This window comes from Sinohyriopsis cumingii, chromosome 11 (assembly GCF_028554795.1).
Source record: "Sinohyriopsis cumingii isolate HCF-2022 chromosome 11, ASM2855479v2, whole genome shotgun sequence".
NCBI lineage: Eukaryota > Metazoa > Mollusca > Bivalvia > Unionida > Unionidae > Sinohyriopsis > Sinohyriopsis cumingii.
Window position 1 is genome coordinate 75171937 of NC_142971.1, and position 23208 is coordinate 75195144.

At 38.7% G+C, this 23208-nt stretch overlaps 1 protein-coding gene across 4 annotated transcripts in view; it reads right to left on the bottom strand.

Annotated features, from left to right (window-relative positions):
• The window catches only part of LOC149788762 (uncharacterized), a 133363-nt gene that overhangs the window by 64670 nt on the left and 45485 nt on the right, over positions 1-23208 (bottom strand). For 3 of the 4 annotated variants that reach the window (XM_089974850.1, XM_089974849.1, XM_089974852.1), the window contains 2 exons: positions 8500-9291; positions 6050-6310 (listed from right to left, as the gene is read on the bottom strand). In XM_089974850.1, coding sequence (XP_089830976.1) covers positions 6050-6310; positions 8500-9291 — 1053 coding nt within the window. Of the gene's footprint in view, positions 1-6049; positions 6311-7587; positions 7701-8499; positions 9292-23208 lie in introns of those variants that run through there. The other variant, XM_089974853.1, reaches the window with a different exon arrangement.

Here is a 23208-nt window from a genome sequence, read left to right on the forward strand (position 1 = left end):
GACTTTCACAATGGTTACCATGTACTAAACAGGTCAAAATAAGAGAGCGATCAGTGGAAGCATCACAGTTGTGGGTAGTATGAATTTGTTTATCAATATACATAGCTTTCACACTGTGAGATCACAGCACATGACATTCAATCCGTATTGAAAGGTATGCAAAATTAAATTCTAAAAAATGAGACCCAGCCTGACCCATTACTGAATAGTCAGTGTTGAATGCCTACATGACCTGTGTGACTTGTACTATAATACTAGTAGTAATGTTGACCTTAATGGGTGAACAACTATTTGCATAGCCATGATACACCTCATGTACACCTGATATGTGTAAGATATTTTTCATCATGTGTTGGAATCATGGCAATAACTAGCCTAATACAAGTTGTGTATTTTGTAGAAATGACAACAAAGTTTGTCATTGTAGAATTGAAATTGTCTTGCAAACATACATTTTATATTCTTCGATGAAACAAATATATTAATTTTCAATCTAGAATACCTTTAAGGTGAAATCTGCAAGTCAACGTCGAAAACTGGCACATGTATAGTGTTACACTTCTTCATTTCATAAGCGCTTATTGGATAAAAAAGGGTTAAGGAGCCCAAACCTATAACAATGTCACTACAGGTTTGGAGCCCACCCACCCCACCATCAGCCTATCAATTAACGGATACTCTTAATTTCATGAGTACATGAGTCTGTGTTAATTACATGATTTCATGCAAGTTCAGAATATTTGAATATCATATGTGGTTGCCATGGGAATTGTCATTTCTACAGCAGGTACATGGCAGTCATGCAAACAGTCTTTAAAAATTCAGTACACTGCTACCATGCAAATAAACTCTACCTGTTTTGGTAATGTTAATGTTTCTCTCTCTTTCAAATTATATAAATTCTAGTTCTTATGAAATTTATAAGCAAACTAGAAATTGTTATATCAGTTGCTATCAGAAATGAGTTGTGTGGTCAAAGTAGGATGACCACAGATATAAATTGATAAAACCGGATTCCCCTGCCATGCACTATACACACATGCAAAAGTTATCTCATATACTAAGCTATAAAGTATAAAGTTAAAAAAAATTTTTTTTTACAATTGAGTTCTATTATTCCTTTTAAACTTTATTGCAATTAAATCCATGCAAATCTCTCATGAAATTTCATTTTTAAATATGGAATTATCATAATTATAAATAATGTGCTGCTAATATCAAATATGACCTCAGGTCCTACCCAAGGCTTCTTTTGTACCCCAGCCTAACTATGAGTTAGAAGCACCATCCTTCTTCCTAAGAAATAAAGAAATTGCCTAGTTCACCTACATAGTTGGACCAGAACTGCACGACCTTGTGGGATATTATCATAGAAACACCAGTAAATAAACATGAAAATATTCAAGCCATTGTATAAAGACAAGATCTGTATAATTGCATTTGACTAAATCTGTTACAGAGGAAATATGTTCCTTGGTCTTTAAGCTAGCTAAAAATGATTTAAAAAAAACATTCTGACGTACACACAAATTATATGGTGTGATCGTTCTAACCTGAACCCCCAGGTCTTTCTATAAATGAAGTTGCCTGGTTAATGGCTTATATAGTGTTAGTACAGATACCACTCACCATGTAGCTATGTTACAAAGCAGGTTAAAATGCAACAGAGGGTGACTAAAAGCCAAAAGATGCATACAGGATGAAAGACATATATATATATATATATATATATATATATATATATATATATATATATATATATATATATATATATATACACAAACCAAAGGAAAAAGCACACAAAAAGACACAATAAACACAACATCAAACAACTGTGTTACTATCATACAATGCTGTCAAACATGTATATCAGATCATAAAAATGTCCATATATCTGCTCATATGTACATTTGGTGTCTGGTTGTTGTTGTTGTTGGATTTAATGCCATTTTTCAGCACACGATAGGTTATACATGGCAGCCAGTATTAATGGTGGAGGAAGAATCCGGGAAAACCCCAGAAAGAACCACAGACCCACGGGAAGCTACTGGCAAGCTTTCTCACATACCCACATTGGCCGAATCCAAGACTCGAACCCACACAGACAGAGGTGAGATGGCAATGATCCGTAACGGAGAGTGCTTTAGACCACTCGGGGCCCCTTGGTGTCTGGTAAACAACACGTTACCTCAAGATGCCCATACAACTGGATGAGTATAATTTAAGCGGAAACAGTACAATGTACAACGTGGGATATTTAAAACTGATCCAGGATAACAAAAAGTTATATGACACTTGCTCTACTGGGTAGGAAGTTAACCATATGAATATATTGTTACTATTAAATAAAGACTTTAATTTGATTTTGTTAACCAAGTTAGATGTCTACTTTTGCATCTAAATGATTCAAAGTATATGTACATAAATCTGTCCAACATCTGTCCATTATGCATATAAAATCTAGAATTTCTATTTTTGTTCCAAATAAGTTATGCTTAGTATTTTTGTCTGCCATATTTCTACTTTTGCCTGTAAATGAATGTTTCATCAACCTCAACATAGCCAAATAAGACCTGTGTACCCACCATTAGGCAAAGTGTATTGTGCTTTGATGTTATCTTTCTTTCCATTCATTACCAATCTAATTTCCACATAGTGACTTTTGTTGTCAAAATATACAGTTACTAGACGCTATAGATAGCTTGCACATGGGGGAAGGAAAAACCCTACTGATTTGGGTCCCAAATGTCAAGGTTTCTGCGAATGAATGAAGAAAACAAGTTAAGTCAAGACCACTTTGACAGACGAACACATGTTTCTGAAAGTAACTTGAGTTCTTCACAATATACAGTTAATAAAATTTTGTGCATCAATAGTATTTGTTGCTGGAAAGAATCCTATCTATTTTGGGCTCAAAGGCCAAGGTAAAAGTCACTACAAAACAAATAGTTTCCACACAGTAAGTGGACTTTTCCATCATCTACAGTTACCAAACTCTATTGATACATGCTTGCAACTGGATAAGTAATTTGGAGCACCATTTTAGGAAAATATTTGATAAGGACTTTGTAAAGACATTAATGGTATAAGGAAAATGTTTTGAATGTAAGGCATAAAGATCATCACAACTCGGTCGATCTCATACCTCCATACTGAAAAAATTAGTATTTTTCAAACAAATTTTCCTTACTTTAAAGTAAGCACCACTTCTGGCACTTAATACTAAGGTTTAATGAAAAGTAAGCATACTTATAAGGACCAGTATGAACCATGTAATGTGTGTCCCATCATGAGACTGGAACCATTACAGATACCTGCCACATATTTGCTTTTCTAACTCTCAACCAAATTATCTAAGCCATTTTTAATTGCTTAATATACAGACTGTTTCAACCGTGGATACATTCTGAGCAAGAAAAAGTGCACATACATCCTTCATGATTGGCAGTGTCATGCATACAAAATTTCTGACTTTGAAAAGGACAGTCTATGATATTAAAAAAACTGTGGCAATGGACAGTTTGTCCATAATTTTGTTAGTCATCATATATGGCCAGCCACTCTGATATGCATATTTCAAAGTAAATAAGTCTTCATCTATTCCTTTGATTCAAAACTCAAAGTGTGATGGCCACCTCCAGTGTGACTGGATCCACAGAAGCTTTATTTCAAATTAATTTCCAAGTGTGCTAGCCAAGGTTCCAATATGATAATGCTACCTACACCATGCTGGACCAGTTATATATTTTAGTGCTTTGTCCTAGCAACATATATTGGATTGCATCACTTGCTTCCCTTAGTATGTAATGGCAACTAACCAACAGAGTGTAATAGAGGTGCATTGTACATAAGCCAAAAATGGTGAAGGCAATTGCCATCAAAAGGATATTTTTTAAGTTTAACATCAGATGCATGATTATGTACCTGAGAAAAGCCATTACAGGTGCATTTGAGTGAAAGGTATTTGTACAAACAGGAACCAGGAGTGGACAGTTGCTCATTTATAAGTCCATTCAAGTTGTGTCCTCCCCTTGTCTCAATCATATAGGAACAGTATTCAAATTTGAACAACTTAACTTTAATTGGATATGACAAGATGTAGATAGGATTATCATATTGGAACCTTGGGTAGCGTAGATGGTTAATCTCATGGATTTCCAACTGTCTGTAGCAAAGAATACTGTCCCTATAACTTTATACCAAGTAATAAAAGTTCTATAATCGGGGGGTGGGGATGTAATATGTGGCATACTTTGCATGAGCTACCAAATTAATTGGTGGTTCTTTTGAGCCAGGATATTTTTTGTTCATAGCTCAAGATAATTGTTTTCATCTAACATGACAGATTCATAAAACTCAAACTAAACATCAAAAGTTACTTTATGTAAATTTTTCACTTATTAATTTGTGGAATATATTTAAAAATCTTTCCATTTTCAAGGGATTTTTTTAAAAAATTTATGTTCTTTTTCTGCAGCTTGTGTGCTTTCAATTTGAATTCCATGGCATAAAATGAAACTTGGAAACATAACATGGCTAATCTATTTTTGATACTTATAGAGTATGTTTCAGAGTTCTAAAGCAAGATCTTGTTTTACAGGTCTAGATAATGATCATCACTGAGCAACCAGCTGGCATATTAAATTGAGTCAGGAAGGCATAAAAAATAGCAAACATAATCAAACATGACTTGCAGCATGAAAGGCATTATCTCTGATGCTGGTAATTTAAGCACACTGTCACTATATATTCTCAAGATTTCCTTAAAAAATATTATCCTTAAAATTATGAAACAATGCAATGCTTTACTGTAAGCCAATGGTAATTAAAAATAGTTAACGTGTGAAGAAACAAAACAGTGTCAGATACACGAATTAGAATTATGCATTACTGCCAACCTCAGAATAGACAAATACTGACTGCTTATGACAAAAATACTGATTTTCAGAAAGAAATATTGGTTTGTAAAACTTTAATGCACATATAACCATGTACAATATCTACAACCATCAATAAAGTAGGTGTAACTTATTTATGTCAAAGATGCATGTGTTGCACTCTTGCATCTTCTCATATGAGCCTTTTCCACACCTTGTTTATTTCTCCATTTATTATCAATTTCAATGCACCATCTTCAATGATGATCTGAAATCCATGTAATTATTTTTACTGATCTGTTTTCCTTCTAGTACATGAGTAATCCTCTGGGATTTTACTGTCGTGAAAAGTGTATGAAATAAATTGCCAGCAACACTAGTAACTGTGGAAGGTTTATTTCTACAAGAAATTTTATAAAAAACTTCTATCGAATTACATCAAGGTTCTCTCTAATATTTATAAACATCACAAGCTCAGGCTTAGTTGTTGATGATGAAGCAGCAAGCTGATGTTTATTAGCTTTTCATGCTGTCTTATCTCATGGATGCTTCCATTCCCAATGGCGAAACCACAATTAGACAATTTGCAAAATGCAAGTATTTTCCCTTTACTACATGGTTTCACAAATCTAAACAAGATGGCACAATAGCACTTCCAGTTCTGTTTTCTTTTCTTTGTTGGAGACAATTCTGAATCTTCTGCTTTCCTTTTCAACATGATTAGAAGTTGAATAATACGTAGATGAGATACAGTGATAGCAGTAACAACTTTACACAATCCAAATCCAGTGTGGTGGTTGAAGACTGGCAAGACAGCCTCAATTTCAAACAAACCATTCACATTTTAGAACTCTATATCCCTATATACATGTTACACATTTTACTCTCAGAATGGAACTGGGTGCCAGTTCTGAACAGAAATGTTTTTTGAATTTAAAAAAAAACAACAGATTTTTAACAAGAAAAGCATAACATCTGTATTCAGGTCCAAAATACAAGACATGTACGGAAAAACAGGACACTTGGCAGTTGTACATTATGTAAAACTGCATGACAAAAACAAAACTGACACTAAAATGGACAGATAACTGTATAACAAGATACAATTCACCTCATAGCATGTGTATAAATACAGAAATATTGATTTTTTATCATTGTGTATGCCCATATACCTTTTGCTTGCTTTGTCCATTCATGAGTTGATAAAGAAACATCACAGCAATTGATATGGACATCTATGCCCTCTGTGCTAAATCTCTCAGAAATGTTTACCTCCTCCCCAAGGAGACGCTTGACCAGGGTTGTCTTGCCTACACCAATGTGTCCGACAACCATGATTCGTATGTTATATACTGTCTCCTTTCCATCTTTTAGAGCCTCTTCAAAAAGCTGGATGGATCTGTCATCCATGTTTAAAATTTCTATTGGAACACCTGTGCAAATAATGGATAAGTTAAATATATATTATCAGCATTGTGTCACTATGTTCAAATAGTCCAAAATGCACAAGCTTAAGTTGTTTTAAAATAGTAGAATTGATATTTGCCAGAGTGGGCAATACCAACTTCTGAAAATGCAATAAAAATTGGAATATGTATATAAAAAAATTGAAATCAACTTTTTCTTTTTATTTCCAAGTTATCTTTAAAGTCCAGGAACTGGGTGGGGTGGATTTTGGACATTTAATGTAGCTTTATCAATTTTTTCAGTCTTAATCACAACGATCTCTGCAGTGTGGCATATTATCATGATGTCTAGCACCGGGGCATCATGCTGCAGTCATAAAGCCTGACGTCCCACCCAGTCAAATTATCTTAACACCATGCTGACCAGTCCTGTGGGTTTGATTTATGGGACTAAAGATCATGGGGCAGATGTATACAATGTGCTACATACCAAATGTTATAACAAGCATAATCAAAATAGTCAATGAAAGTACAATAACAAAATTCCCTGAATCATAAAAATAAAAAATAAAATACAGACTTTATAATTTGTTAAATTACATGTCACCTAATCCAAAATAAAGATTTCTGAATAAAAATAACTATAAAATTTTTGTAAAATTCCTAATTAAATATTTAAAATATTATTGCTCTGAGTACATGATAAGTAATACTACCTTTCAGCATCCATTTTTATTGCATTCTGTTTTCAATAATAATAATAATAATAGTTGTTGTTGTTGTTGTTGTTGTGGGGTTTAACGCCATTTTTCAGCACGATAGGCTATACATGGCGGCCAGTATTAATGGTGGAGGAAGAACCCGGAAAACCGTGGAAAGAACCACCGACCCACGAGAAGCTACTGACAAGCTTTCTCACATGCCCACATTGGCTGAATCTTAGACTCGAACCGCCGCAGACAGAGGTGAGATGGCAGTGATCCGTAACGAAGAGCGCTTTAGACCACTCGGCCACTCGGAATAATAATAGTAATAACATCTGAATTACTTGCCATTTAAAATTTAGTCAAAGAAATTTTGATTTTTTAACTGCGAAACTATACACTTCTGGACCATGTATATTAAGTTGTCCGTCTGTTAGAAATAACATTTATCTAACATTACATTCGCCGTTGACGAGTTCAATTTTTCCACACAAAATACGCTAAGGGAACAAAGATTGGTTTAAATTTCGAAAGTTTAAAGAGATTTCCTTTTTGAATCATCTGCAGTATTTGCTCATCTCTGTACTAAGAACTACATACATTTTCAACTTCGTCTTTTCAGTGTTCCATATAAGGCCTCTGCATCCTTTTTCGAAACGTAAACAAATCCTAGTAAATTTGGCGCATTGAATAATGTATCGTAGAATATCTAAATATGGTATAGCAGGCATTAGACTGGTCCTCTGTCGTATTTGTACGTGTGACTCAACACTTCAGGAATACTGTCTACATATAAATAGTGCAACACGTGGTACCTGACGGTATGGATTATTTTTACATTTGACTAAGCATACCTTTAAACGGCTATTATTTTGTTTAGGTAGTTGATAAATATTCCTTGCAAATCCGTATAAAATCGCTCCATAAACATCAATGCAAAGAAAACTAAGTCAAAATACGTGGGAATGTTGGACTCTGTAACTCAAGACGGTGAACCGGTCCAAATGTGATTCAATGTCGCGTGCAAGGAGAATTGAATGAAAGCGCCACCTTCTGGGAAAAATGTTTTACGCTACAATGATGATGATATGAGTTGCCTGCTGCCATTATGGACAGTCCAAGGAGATTTAAAATTTTTATATCAATATTTAATGATGACAACCAAGGTACACAACAATGAACAATCATGAATAAATATACTTGGGTACACATGTTAGTAACGAATATTAAAATCAACAAATAACATTTTATTTATACTTAAAATGAATAAAGATGCCTTAGCAATATTTCGTTGCAGTACACAAAATCAGACGAATAAAACACGAATTATTTATTCCACTTAAATTTATCTTTAAAACATATTTGTCTTATATTAAATCGATAAATATAATATTTATAATTCATATATTTTGTTTTCAAAGATGAACTGAAAGTCTTCATGACTGTAAAAAATATAAAGTATGTAGTTTTCGTTTTCGTGTTATGTAAAAGTTAATTTAAAATCATTCATACCTGGTTGATGTGAATACTCCAGTCTGTACACCGTTATCACATTACTGTCCAGGCTTGTGGTGTACATAACTCCATGCTGGTCATCATAGAATATTCTATAGGGCCTTGATGACACTGTGTGTATGGTCACTAGTTGACCGCTGTCTGTCAGCTGATGAATGCTGTTAGAGTCCAAGTCACACACGTAAATGAAATTCCTCCTATCAACCATTATTGAGCCCGGTGTTAATCCATCATGTTGATACAGAAACTTTGGTGTGTGTGGATTAAAAATATCATATGCATACACACCAGTAGTACTGGAGTACAAAGTCCAACACGAGATGTAGACAGTGTTGTCTTTTACGGCCAAGTGACTATCAAAGTGACTACTATACAGGCCCCCTCGACAGACCTTGTGAGTTGAGTCTACACGTCCATCTGTAAGGTTTACAACACACCAGTACAACATGTCGTCGTCCGATTTCCAACCGCTGACAACGAGTTTGTCTGAATTCAATTTTGCCACTGAATTACATCTATAAAATTCTGTCCTTACATTTAATGTTTTGACCCGTTTTACGTCATGTATAGATTTCAATGACATGATTACAATCGTACTGTCTTCCAGACACACAGCAACTTCCGTCTTGCTAATAAGACAGACACCCATGGGAATGGACTCCAGTTTGTGTGATGTAAACAGTTTGCCGTCACGGAGTCTGTAAAGATGGAGATTACTCGCCATGTAGCCTGTGACCAGCAACATGTCTTCTATCACCACAACGCAATTGTAGTCGGGTTCACGCCAAGCTGTGGATAAAAATTTCAGACGTAAGAAAACGGAATACACAAAATACAGACATGTATACTTTTAGTAAACAATGCAAAATAAACGTGTAAATATCTATACACCCACAGCAGCAGAGGGGCTGTACAGACCGAAACTTTTTGCACAATAAACCCCTCCAGGAAACTATTCCTCGATAGAGGGCTTATTTCGACGAAATAAACCCTTCTATTCAGAATACAGGACAAAAAAAAATGTCCCCCGAAAACTCGAAGAGTTTCCAGGGACAAACTCGTTGAGTTTGCACTGACAACTTGGGTTACTTCAATAAATCTGAAACAGTTTCCGTGGCGGGGTCGTTATTGAAAAATCCATGGGTCGGGTCCATCCCCTCTGCTGCTCTGGGAAATGAGTTTCCAAGGAAAAACATTTTTATGTTGCAAATAGTGTATCAAGTCCAATACGGTATCTTGTTCTGGGATCGTGTAAATTTATTGTCACAAATCCGTGAGGTTTTCTTTGAGCATGACTGAAGAAATTTTTAAATTTATTTAAATCCATATCGCCACCACACCAGGTTTGATGAATATTTCTCAGTGTATGTGTATCAACTCCATTGAATATCGCAAGAAGATTACAATTATCCCTGATTACTTTAGGAATTTGTGTATAACGCTGAGTAACATAAATCACATCAGTGTTTTTGTGACGTCCCCGGGAAAATATTCTTGCGGGATTTTTTTGCTTGTCCAACATAACATCATCATACACTACTAGGTTGTTAATTGATTCATCAAGATCCTCGACGCTGGGGGCTTCTTCGATATCAGTGATAAATTCAACAACATCCTCACCGTCTTTACTCAGCGCGCTTGCACTCTCATTAAAATCTTTTATAACGTTATAGCATCGTTGATCATCTACAGATGGAGCTATCAAATACAGTTTATCCCATTTCATCCACTTCATTATCAAGTTCAGCAACAGCTGTGTTTTACCTGAACCGGATGGCCCAATTATAATCGCGCGGATAGAGTTTGGTAGCACTGAATTATGCTTAACTGGCTCTTTCTTTTTTGTCGCAGAAAAATCTGTAATTTCCATTTGTATATAAAGAATAATAATTATGGATCTATATTGTGTGAAGTGTAAGGCACGAACCCCTACGAATGATCTAACAACCATTACAACAAAAAATAACAGACAAGCACTTTCTGGTAAGTGTACGCGATGTGGCACAAAAAAATTTAGATTTCAAAAAAAAAGCGAGAATTTAGCGGAGGTGACATTGCAGCCAAACTTGGAAAGCTCCCCGGAACTCCCTGGGCAAAGTATCCCGGAGAAAAACATCTCCCAGGATACAATTACTGCGGTCCAGGGACCCGACTAGATATCAGACTTGATGAACAATCTAAACCAAAACCGGGAGAGTATCCGATAAACGCTATCGACGCAGCGTGTCACATACATGATGTTGCTTATCGAAGTAAAGATCTACAAGACAGGCATATCGCGGATGTGAAATTAATTCATGCACTAAGCGCCATAAAAAATAAATCATTTAAGGAGTCACTCGCTAATTGGTTAGTAAGATCAGCGATGAAATCTAAATTAGTATTAGGCGCTGGATAATTAAATAAAAATGCAAGCGATTTATTATTCCCCAATCGGATACTGGAGAGGTAACTCAGCAATTAATAAACTCGCCAACGCGGCATCAGTAACACGCGAGGTTGCCAAAAATTGGCTATCAAAACAAGCAATATGGCAAATCTACTTACCACCACCTCGACAAATCAACTTTGCACATTTTGATGTTAGTGTGCCCAATGAAGTTCATCAGGCTGACATACTGTTCCTGCCTCATGATACTGTCCGTAGAAAAATATACAAATACGCGCTAACAGTAGTTGATGTTGCCAGTAGATACAAAGAAGCAGAACCGTTAGCGACTAAAACAGCGTCCGAAGTCGCCTCTGCGTTTAAACGAATTTATCAACGAGGATCTCTAAACTGGCCACGATTATTACAAGTTGATCCTGGCAAGGAATTTCAGGGCGCGGTGTCATCACTGACAAAGCAGCATAACGTTACCATACGACGAGGACATACTGAAATTCATCGGGATCAGGCAATTGTTGAGCGATTTAATAGAACACTCGCTGAGAGATTATTCGGATACCAGTACGCGAGGGAATTCATTTACGATACGAGATCTCGTGAATGGGTTGCAAGACTGCCAAACGTGATAGCCGCACTGAATAATGAAATTACCAGAACAACAAACATGAGACCTGTAAATGCAATCACAAAAAAATATATACCCCGCGTCAGTGAACGCGGACAACAGCAACAAAATGTTTCAACGCAGCCAGGGACGCTAGCGTCCCCACTGCTGGGTAATGTCACCGTTAGGTATTTATACGAACCAGGCGAACTAGAAGGAGGAAAAAAAAGAGCAACCGATCCCACATGGAGTGTTACTACACATAAGATATCCAGCATAACCAGATCAACTGGGAGAAACGCAATCTACAGATTAGATTCGACTGCTCCTCAACGCGGATTTAAACGCGAGCAACTTCAGGTGATTCCCGAGGATACACAATTACCACCCCGATCACTAAAGTGATCCGCACTGAAGTGATTCAATCATTTAAATAACTGCAGCAACACCTCTGCGTCGGTTACACTCAAGACAGGTCAACATCACATTTTCACGTGTATGACCGCGACTGCTATCTATTCTATCTACGGTGAATTGCCTTGGGTCGTTTTTCGAATACTGCCACAGCAATAAACAATTACAACTCGCACAGTGATTATTCTGCTGTTGTTGTATTTGTATTACAAATTCAACATCCAAACTTTGTTTGGGATCAAACTCTCTACCATTTTTTTTGTCGCTCTGTTTGTAACCGGCTAATTTCTTTCTTATTGTGTCATCAGCGATTGAGCTGTCGTTGACAACATCATCTAATACAATTCTTCGTAACTGACCTATCCTTCTTACTCTTGACACGGCTAAATAAACTAAATTTGACCACTCGATGCGATCATCAACAATCCAAACTGTTGTATCTGAAATAGTTAGTCCCTGCGAACTGTGGATGGTCATAGCGTATCCTAGCGTCCACGGGGATTTGCTCATTTTCAGTGCCTGTTCAACAGCATCAACATCAACTGTGACAATATCATTTAATACTAAATTCTGTTTCTCCGGACCCGACGCAGTCAGGCGCCCTGGAATATCAACATCAATATTCTGCAATCGCGTATCAGCTGGTCTATAACACAACGGCACTGGCAACATGGGAAATTTCTTCTGATGTAACTGAAATAACCGCTGCTGAAGTGTGTCCCTGACTATCTTTCTACTTGCCACAATTAAATCACCTGGTTTCCACGTTTCCCAAAAGTCGCTCAGCGAAGTCTCTGGAATTATTTCACGCATTATCTCACACTGGACTTTATTGGTTTGTAGCCTGATCAGTGCCTTAAACTCTTTCAGCGTTTCATCGAGTGCTCTAACATCGTTAGTTATTTCCTCATAATAATCTACAAAAGTTTTCAGCCACTCGTGTGGAGATTCACCTGTAAATGGCGGTGGTTGGCCATGATCGCCGCACATAACAACTGCGGTATTTTTCTTTAGCAGCCAATCCAGAAACTGTTTTAATGTATCCAACGGCACAGTGTCTATCTCATCCCAGATGATTTTCTCGGGAATATATTTCGTTCCCATTCGTTCAGGTGTCCACGTGCCGCCGCTGTATTTGAAAAAACTGTGATACGTGCACGCGTTAACATCCCGTTGTCTCATCTCCCTGGCAAGTCTGTGTGTGGGTGTTAGCACAATCATGTCAGAGTTTCTAAATAATTCAATCGCTCGAGTTGTTTTACCAGAACCACCAGGACCGTTCAGATAAACTGTTTTGTGTCTTGTAACAGGATCGTGCACCGGCGGCAACAACGAAGTTGCCCCCGACGACGTCGAAGATATTTCTGCGCTGCGATACTCATCCTCGATTTCAACATCAGCCGATTTACAATATCCGTGTAACATTTCATTCTTTATTCTCCACGAGCCCCACGATGGATCATCCGATATAACATTATCCAACAGCGCTGAGTGTTTTTTATCAATATAAAATGAATCCGTTGCAACTCTCACTGCGGCAACAGGGAATCTATTGATCATCGACAACAAATTTATGGATACATAAGCCAGCATCGAAGATCTCAAATGTATGTACTGAGATGATTCTCCGTCAATATAACTAAAAACAGTCCCTAGTTTTTCCCCGTTTGACAGAAACACATCTTTGCGGTTACAGAACATGTTGTTCGTGGCTGCATCAGCGACAATAAGATCCAATTCAGTCTTGTCCATGATTAATCGACTGTGATGTTGTTTATGATCATACGCTCCACCTTGAGTGAATTTCCCTATTATTCTTCGTCCTAGATCTTTTGCTGTGCTTTCATCATTTCTGAGTTTGCTTTTAAGTACTTCAGGAGCTTTCTTGATGATAGCGTCGATAGAAGTTTCTGGATATTCTCGTGACCAATCTTCGATGACTTCTTCTAACGTAACCGGCGTTGGAGTTGGCAACCAAACTTCGGTTTGACGACAATAACATATAATCGCTTCGCTGACCGTCAGCGACAACAGTATTCGACTGTCAAGCATGTATCGCAATAACACTATCGGTGCCCATCGCTTCTCAACGAAATGTCTGCCAAACCAAACATAACACACAGGATGTAAATCCTTAGCGAATTTAAACGACGACACACAAGCAAATCCGGTCAAGTCAAAATCGGGTAAAACACCGTTGACAGCTACTCTTGTCATGGTATTGCCAGCGTGGCCAAACCGTTTAAAATATTCGCTGCATTCTCCACGCCCAAGGAAACTTCCTGGATAACACGCCGTCATGTCCACGGATATCATACCGCGGTGATCATACTGAGTATTCCACAAACCGCCGTGTCCGTATTCGACACAGCTCTGCTGGATATCAGCAAGAAAACTTTTCGGAGTTGGTCTCCATGAATTTCGTTCCCGGGCTACATGCGCGACAACACCCGGGACAGTAAAACAGTGTGTCAGTAACGTATCAGTGTTGCCAGCATGATATTTTTCTGCGAGTTTTTTTCATTTCCTGCTGTAACGCCGTTGTTCTGTATATTTCCCCGTTGGGTCTCACAAACTGATCATATTCTCCATCTTCGCTACTTCTGAATAACCACACAGACACTGGATCGGTTTTACTTATCTGATAAATAAAATCAAACATGCTCCCAGAATTGCTTTGCGAATAATACTTCACAACACGGTCTTGCGGAAATATCCTAACCGAGTCAGTCCAGGCGTGACTGTTATGATCGATAATAGTTATTGGTGTTCCACGGGAATTGTATTTACACTCATACAATACCTCACCGGTTAACGATGAAACCGTTATAGGAAATTTTAGTAATCGCTCTAGCTCAGCAACATCATTTATTGACGCTCCTTTATCCGCTACTCGTGTCGCCCACGCTGTTATTTTAGTTTGTCTTAGCGGTGTTAGGCCGTTTCCTCGCACTGCATTTTTAAAATGTTCCATTACTCGCTCAGCTACACAATTCATCCTTGACTCTGTCAACGGCGACACCTTCATCGGTTTGAGTTTATCAACGCGTGGTTTCTTCATCGGATAAATTCCATAAATGACTGCGGTCACAGGATACGCTCTGGCATAATATGGTATATCAATCCCAACAAGTACTCCCGGTTTTGAGTCTTTACTTAACAGAACGGTTTTTCCACGAACGCCTCTGGCATCAAGAACAGGGTCTAGTTTGTCTCTGATAATCCACGTTCCCTCGCCGACTCCAACAATAAATTTTATCTGTACGAAATATCTTCTATCGTCGAGATACCCAATTATGTTACGCGCGATTGTATCGTTCATGGTAGCATCAATGATACGGCTCGCGTTTCCGAGGATAATTTTATACGAAGACCACGTGTGTGCGGCACCATCACGACGAAACTCTTCTTTGGCATTCTTGATAACACCAATTACCTCTGCTAACTCTCTTCGTCGTGGATCAGCGGTTAACCGGTCAAGATCGAATCTAGAACCTGATATGGGTTTTATTCTGGATAGTCTTTCAAAACCCATTATTATAATTAAGACAAATATTTAAATAGACAAATATATTATATGATGAACCAATGCAAGTGGATCAAACTAAATTCATCAGCGCCGTGTAGCAAACCCTGCAGAGGCGAATACTGTGGACAACATGCTCAACAGGTCCGCGGTGGGAGTCTAGGACCGATACCGTGTATCAGATGCGGCATTGGAGTACGAGGGAAAACGCAATTATGTTCAGCGTGTGGTGGAAAACGCTATCGAGAACTAAAACGGTATTATGATAAAAAAAATCCAGACTGTGATAACGCTCTCAAATGCGAGCGTGATTACATAAATAAGTTTTCAGACAAATTATGAATTAGACAATGATTTGCTTATAGTATAATGAATCAAGAATTCGTCCGACATCCAACTATTCCAAATTATGAGGCAAACCGAGATGGCATAGTGAGAAACTACAGGCTGAGGAAACAAGTTGGTACAGTTGATAATGCTGGTTATTTAAGATTTACTGTTAGGAAAGGGAGGTATTTATGTCATCGTTTCGTCTATGAGGTTTTTAACGGAGAGATCCCTAAAGGCCTTGTCATTGATCATATTAACGGGAACAGACTTGATAACAGTATTGAAAACCTTCAAGCGATCACTCAGAGCAAGAATACCATACGAGGAAGAGTTAAATGTAAAACAGCTATAAGAAGAGCAGTGAAATCTGTGAATGTTGAGACTCGTGAAGAAATAATATTTCAATCAATGAGCGCAGCCGGTAGGTATTTCGGTATTTGTCCACCTTCTGTACAGCATGTCGCAGATGGGATCTACAAAACAGCATTTTCAAAGAAGCTCAAACAGAAGATTTCATTCTGTTATATAACTCTTATCGTTGACACAAACGACGATAACTCCTCCGAGAGTGTGTAACGCTTTGCAGAGTTGTCGTTGCTGGTCAGAGGATTTGCTCCCCCTAAGAAAGCCACCTTGATAAAATATTTTATCGAGTTCATAACATGTAATCATTTATTTACCGTAGAATATATATTTTTTTACAAACAATATCCTCGTTTTACTGAATATATCCGACTGTTTTGCTCTTCTGTGCTTGTTATATGACCGCGCTTAAGAAAACATACAATTAAAATATTTTAAACAAGTCCCGCCCACTGCTAGAGCGAATTTCCAACTCGCAAGTAACAGTTGGGTTATATACGAAATCGCTCCCTAAGACCTTTGGGTCGATCGAAAGTCAGCACGCGCAAGCAAAACCATAAATTTAATCCGCCAATGGCGGGTGTCTTTTGTGCACCATCCAATGGTCGATTCAATGGATGGTTTTGCTCTGCTGCTGACCGTAGAAAATGACCCACCTGTGTATGTTTGTGTCGTCATAGGATAAGGTCTTAGGATAAGTTAGGATAAGATTACATGTTCATTGTGCCTTTACTTGCTGTCATACTCGAATCAGAGGTTAAAGGTTGTCTGTTCTGTACCGTCTCTTAGGATAAGATTACATGTTCATTGTACCTTTGCTTGCTGTGATACTCGAATCAGAGGTAAAGGTTGTCTGTTCTGTACCGTCTCTTAGGATAAGATTACATGTTCATTGTACCTTTGCTTGCTGTGATACTCGAATCAGAGGTAAAGGTTGTTTGTGTTGTCAAATAAATGTTTGCCGGGCCTGCTAGAGAACTCGATCCTAGAAGCCAGGGCTGTCTCGTCTTGTAAATAAATGTGCCTCTGAGTCACTTGGCAGTCAGAGGGGTCCGTCCTTAGGATAAGTTACGTGTTATATGTTTGTCCTTGTCAATTCACTAAACACGTCCTCTTGAGACTATAGAACGTTATTTGACGATCTAGAGGCTCTTGCAGGGGATAAAGTGTTTCGTGTTACATGTTGTATTGTCATGTCGGAAGCAGTCCTCGTGGGGTTCTAGAACGTTATTTGACGATCTAGGCCCTTGCAGAGGATAAATGTTTCCGACTGTCTCGTTTTGTTTTGGAAAGCTAGCGTTTCTCATGCAAAGTGTTTCTATTAAAAATATAAAAATATATAATAATATGAATCACGAAAATATAAATACCATACTTGTTGAAATTAAAGAATTACAACAGCGAGGTTTTAATATTTTACTAGACACTGAAACAATTATGTCAGATTTTGAATCCTTGAATGAGCTATCACGCTTGGGGAAGAACAATCTCCCTGCTCGTTATAGGTTCATTAAGGGTTTGCAAGATCGTGTTTACAGATCACTTGCCGGGATAACTGAAAATCAGGTATCTGAATTTATTCCACTGTGCCGTGCAGTTGAGAAGATTCGTCTTGGATTGTCACAAGAGTATGAGACTCGAAAATTAATTAGCACCAGGGTGAGACGGTTAAAAGGTTATATAAAGAATCTAGACACGGAAATGCCTTGCATTTCTGACAAAAATACTAGTGTTTCTGACTACGAGGCCGACAAGGAAGTATAAACCGCATAGCGTGTGACTCACAGCACAAAGTGAAAGTAGAACCTGAGAACGCTAGCGCCCCCCCCCCCCCGCTTGGAGTGTAAAGCACATTTCCACGGGTAAAAAAAAAAGTGTATTATTTTTTTTGCCCTTGGAAACTCAAAGAGTTTCTCAAGTGAAGGGCGCTTTCAGATTTTCAGGATTTGCTTAAGCGTTTCAACATCAATACAGGAATGAGAATAGTTCATAATCTGTTCTCGTTGACACCAAACTATGATCATATGATTTTGCTGTAGCTCTGTTAATTGTGACGGAGTTAACAAGAAGTCTTCGTCACCATACACGTCAATAACTATTTTAACGGGGAAATACTGTTCTGGGAATGTCTGTATTTGAAATGCGGTTTTTATTGCCTCGTAAAGAATTTGCTTATCATGAATATGAACTCGTGCATGAATGTACTCGGGTTCATACATTATACACAACCGTTTTTTTTAAAATGCGTGCTAGCACTTTCAACGATAACTTATGCTGGTTTTGATAGGGTATTTGCACGATAAAATGACGAAAATGGATCAGTGCAGAAAAAAAAACTATTATAAATATTATGGATCCCTTGACTTAGGACTTCACCAGTAAGTTTATACTAACAGTCTCGTCACGCAGGTCCAACAAATTCCCCCTCTGGTCGGTGAGTTTGAAATTTATCGTTGACAACCACGGGTTATGACACCGTAGATAGACCGGATTGATTGGTTCTTGCACAATCAGAAAACCAGGGGGGTCTCTTGGTGTGAACGTATACAGGATAAACCCCTGTTGTGCCGTCGTAGTATCTGATGCGCTGTAACTGCCATCGATGACGTCACATACAAGATTGACCGCAATAACATCTGTGATATTTACGATCCCGGGTGAGATGTGTCTGCCATCGGATGCTGTACTGTTGTCGTGCTTGAGAATATCAGGTTGTGGTTTTATTCGTTCGTACGCGGCAAGAATATCTTCGAAAGATTGATCGATGAGATCAGAGACTGATTTTCTCAGCTCGGGCACGTTATATCCAGGAAATTTAAAATCTGAAATATCATTCACTTGAATACCATATTTAATTGCAAAATCTGCTCTGGCTATCTGTCTATAATTATCATCGATATAGTCTTTAAGATCCAGTAAAGCCTGAATTATTCTTAGATTTATAGTTTCCATGGCCGATGCGAGTTTGTTTAGTTTTTCTATGGTTGTGATAATATTATCACGCGGACTTGTTAAATCAGAAATATAATCTTGGAAATATACTCGCAGGAGTTGTAGCTGTTGTTTATGTACTAGATTGATCGGAATAAATAATTCAGATTCTATATCATCTAGACGGTAAACACGGAGCTCCTGCCCCCCCCCCCTTAACACGTGGAGCTTCTATACTCCAAGTATCGGGCATTAAAGTACTTTTTCTTGCTAGTAATTGATCTGCAAGGAGTAAATAATAATTGTACTCGAGGTCGTGTAGTGCTTCTTTATAGGTCATAAAATCCGATTTTTCAGGTTTTGGTGGACGAGGTTTAACCTCGGGGGCCTTTGGCCATCCTAATAATGTTCGGATTGAGCTGTTATAAATATCCACGGCGTATCCTGGCGTTGAGATTTCAATGACCGCAGACAGCGTTGGTTCATGAGCTGTTATAGATATTTTGGCTTCCTTGCCGGTGATTCGTTTTATTTGGCGTTGTATCTCATTATTGATTTCTTCGATCTGATAACTCCCAGTGGGAAGTGTAATTGTATTCCAGTCAAGTTCACCCTGTTCGCCGGAGTCGGCTTTGCTTTTCCCGAACACGAATGAATTATTTGGCTGCAGACCACCAAATGATGCCGACCTAACATTGGGCCAGCTGTGATACACACTGAGCTTTGCTAACGCGATTTCACTCACTGGAATTGGAGTTCGAAAATTAATACCGAATTCTGGTGTCGTCGAGGACACTGAGATCATTGTGGTCCTTACCGGTGTTGTGTTTGTGACTATTTGTTGAAGCAGTTCTATTGACATTATTTATTTGTTTAGTTTTCAAATAGTCATTGTACGCATCTGACATTAGTTTGAATTCAGAATCTGATATCGTAGCGTCGCTACTTTGCACGTCTAACGATGATGATATCAGCGATGATAATTTCTGATATGCGGTCGTGGCTGTATTTAATTTTGTCGTGTAATCGTGTAATTTTGTGTTAGCACATGATGATATTTTTTTTTGCTATGATGCCGAAAACTCCAGCTGTTGTTGTGGCCGCGGAAACACAGATCGTGGCGGCGACTGCTGCAGTTACCGGAGTGACCGCTGATAGTATTGCTCCGGCAGATGCAACAACGGCAGATACTGAATAAACCATAATATCCAGCACTGTTATGCGGCGCTTGTATTTTTTTACTTTTTGACTAGTTACTTCGATGACAGTTTTTAACTCAGATTGCCACTCACGGACTTGATTGTATCGATATTGTTGAGCATCTGGCGTCGTTGACATTATTCAATTACGCGGTAACCAATTGAGGCGTTGCAGCGACGAATTCCAAACAAAACCAGTAAGATGTTGCTGTTAAACTATCGTCCTCGGCTTCAAGCATAAATGTTTCCTCGGTTCCGCTGTTTAGTATTACAGTGCAAACCCCGGAATACTTATCGGTGGAATGTCTCCAAGGATATGTTGTGAAGATTTCAAATTTAGCGGCTGAAAACACAGACAACCTGTAAACACCGGTGGCTGTTGCTGTATATTTGATAGTGTTATTTTGTCGTGACCATGTTGCGAATCCCGATGATACCGTGAATACGATGTTGGTGATATGCCCCCGAGTAACTCCAGTGGGAACTTTAATCAAACTGGTTTTGTTAACGATATCAGGAATACCCGATACGATATCCTGCTGTGTTTGTTTGATCGTGTTAATGTCGGTCTTTACATCAGCGAGTTTTACATCGACGACTGGAGGAGTCCCAAAGAACTTATCCACGACCTCATCAGTTTTTACGAAGTTTCTTCGAAATCTTGTAAACGCGCCCACGTGAACATCATGCTCTGCACGCAGCGTATTTAGTTTACCGTTGACGATGTCCACGTATTGTTTGTTTGACGCATCCTGGTCGGATTCGGGATTCGCTAACGCGGTTATTTTGTTGCCGCTCATGCTGAGTTCGCCTGTCATCGTGTCACCGGCTTTTTTCACACATTTATCAACACCTTTATCAATACTGTCTTTGATGCTTGCGATTGATATATTCGAGTCCTTGATCCGGCCGCCATCACTAAATGCAACGAAGTTATCCTTGGTAGCTCCAAGAACTCTGCGAATTATATCATTCCACTTAATGTTGCTCGTTCTTAGTTTTCCTTGCCTGTCTTGGAAAATAGCAACTTCATCTGGGTCAACTCCAGCTATATTCAAAAGATTATCGACTTCATCTTTGGTCGCATATTTTGAGAGATCAGCATCTGTGCTTGGTTTACCTCCTCGTGTGAAAGGTCTTCCGTAAATATCCACCATTATTCTTATTGCTGTTTTTCAAATGCTAGCATTTCTCGATGCGGTATATTCATACACTACTTTATGAGGAGGAGTTGCTGGATTTCTTGAGATTGCATCAAGAACATTTAAAACCTCCCTCCCACAAATGGGCGGATCAATTAATGTTTGTGTTGGTAACGTCGACTGCCACACTGGAACATTAGAAAATCTGCTGACATACTTGAGAAACTCAACTGGCGGTGCTAAACCGTACGAATCAAAATAGATAATTCCACGTGGATCGATCGCGTAAGCAACCCAGTGAGTTCCCGGACCATCTTTGTTGTCGAGATTGATAATGCCAGTTTCTGGATTATTCGGTCGTTGCGGTAATTGATCTCGCATAAATACGCCTCTGAAATGTTTTACACGCAATTTTTTAACAGCATCGAGTAAATCAAAATTGCTCAACGGCGTTAGAATTTTTTTGGATACCATGATGGTGGAGTTCCTGGTAGTCTTAGACCGCGTCCCTTTTTTTTCTTGTATCCTTTTCCCGTTGCCTTTTTTAGTGCCATTCCAGCTGCAGTTCCAACTGCACCGAGTGCTGCGGCTTTTGCTACGGCTGGTGCTGCCGCGGCAATCAACGCCGGTATTGCTGCGAGAAGAGGAAATATTCCACCGGTTTTAGTCATGTCCTTGATAGCTGCAGCAGAGAAATCAAGTCGGACACCGGTTTTTGCTGTTAGTGCCTTATTAAAATGTTTAAGCTGAGTATTAGTCAACGACAATTTGTTTGGACCACCAGTAATCTGATCTCGTTTTAGTGTTATTGATGTCCCGCACGTGCTTGCGTTCTTTGATTGCAATTTCTTCGTTTGACCGGAAGTCAAGGTGACATTAACATGACTGTATGACATTATATCCTAAGTTTGATTTTAATTGCGTTACATATTCTCGATTGGAGCGTCGATGACCCTCATTCGTCCGCCAACACCTTCAAGCAGCATTGCTTTATCGGAGAGTATGACAGCAATCGCTCTGTAACCACCAGCAGGAACACCTACACGAGCTCGGAAATGTAGGTCGACAACAGATTGTTTAACCAGATCAAGATGTTCCAGCGAAAAGTAATAAATCGGATATAAACTCATAAAGTCTCGCTGTGATATTTGCAGGCCAGTGTCTACATTAAGGTCGCGCCCCATAAATGACATCAGACGATGATACGCGCGTGCGACACGATGATGTTCGAAATCTATTAATATATCCTCAGATGGCTCCTGATGCCCATTTATTCTCAACGAAACTTCAGAAACTCCAAGTGTATCAAATACCATTGGATTTCTTTCCTGGCTATCTGTTCTAGCACGGTATTGAAATGCAATGAAAATATGTCGTGGTGCTGATACTCCTTGTTGCGATGATATATGCCATGTAAACAACCCACCATTATCACCCTGAATAACGTCTGTGGTTGTTGTTTTCCAGGATAGCAGTGATTTACCGCCCGTGTCCATGAAAGACAACAGTCGTTGTTCTTCGGTGATTGACGGAGACAACACTGGCATCCACAACCACAGTTTAGTTAGTATTACCTGACCAGGGGCAACAGCAGCATCTCGCCAGATAGCGTCATTATCATCAGGTTTTCGCACAAGTACAACTGTGTGTTTGGCACCGAATATGACCTTGTGGACATCTCTGCAGAATCCAAAGATGTGAGACAATGGAATCACACCTGAGAACTCTTCATCTCCACTTAACATCGATCTACGTGTTGCAAAACCCAAATTAAAATTTTCGTTCATCGATGCAACTGCGTCACCGGC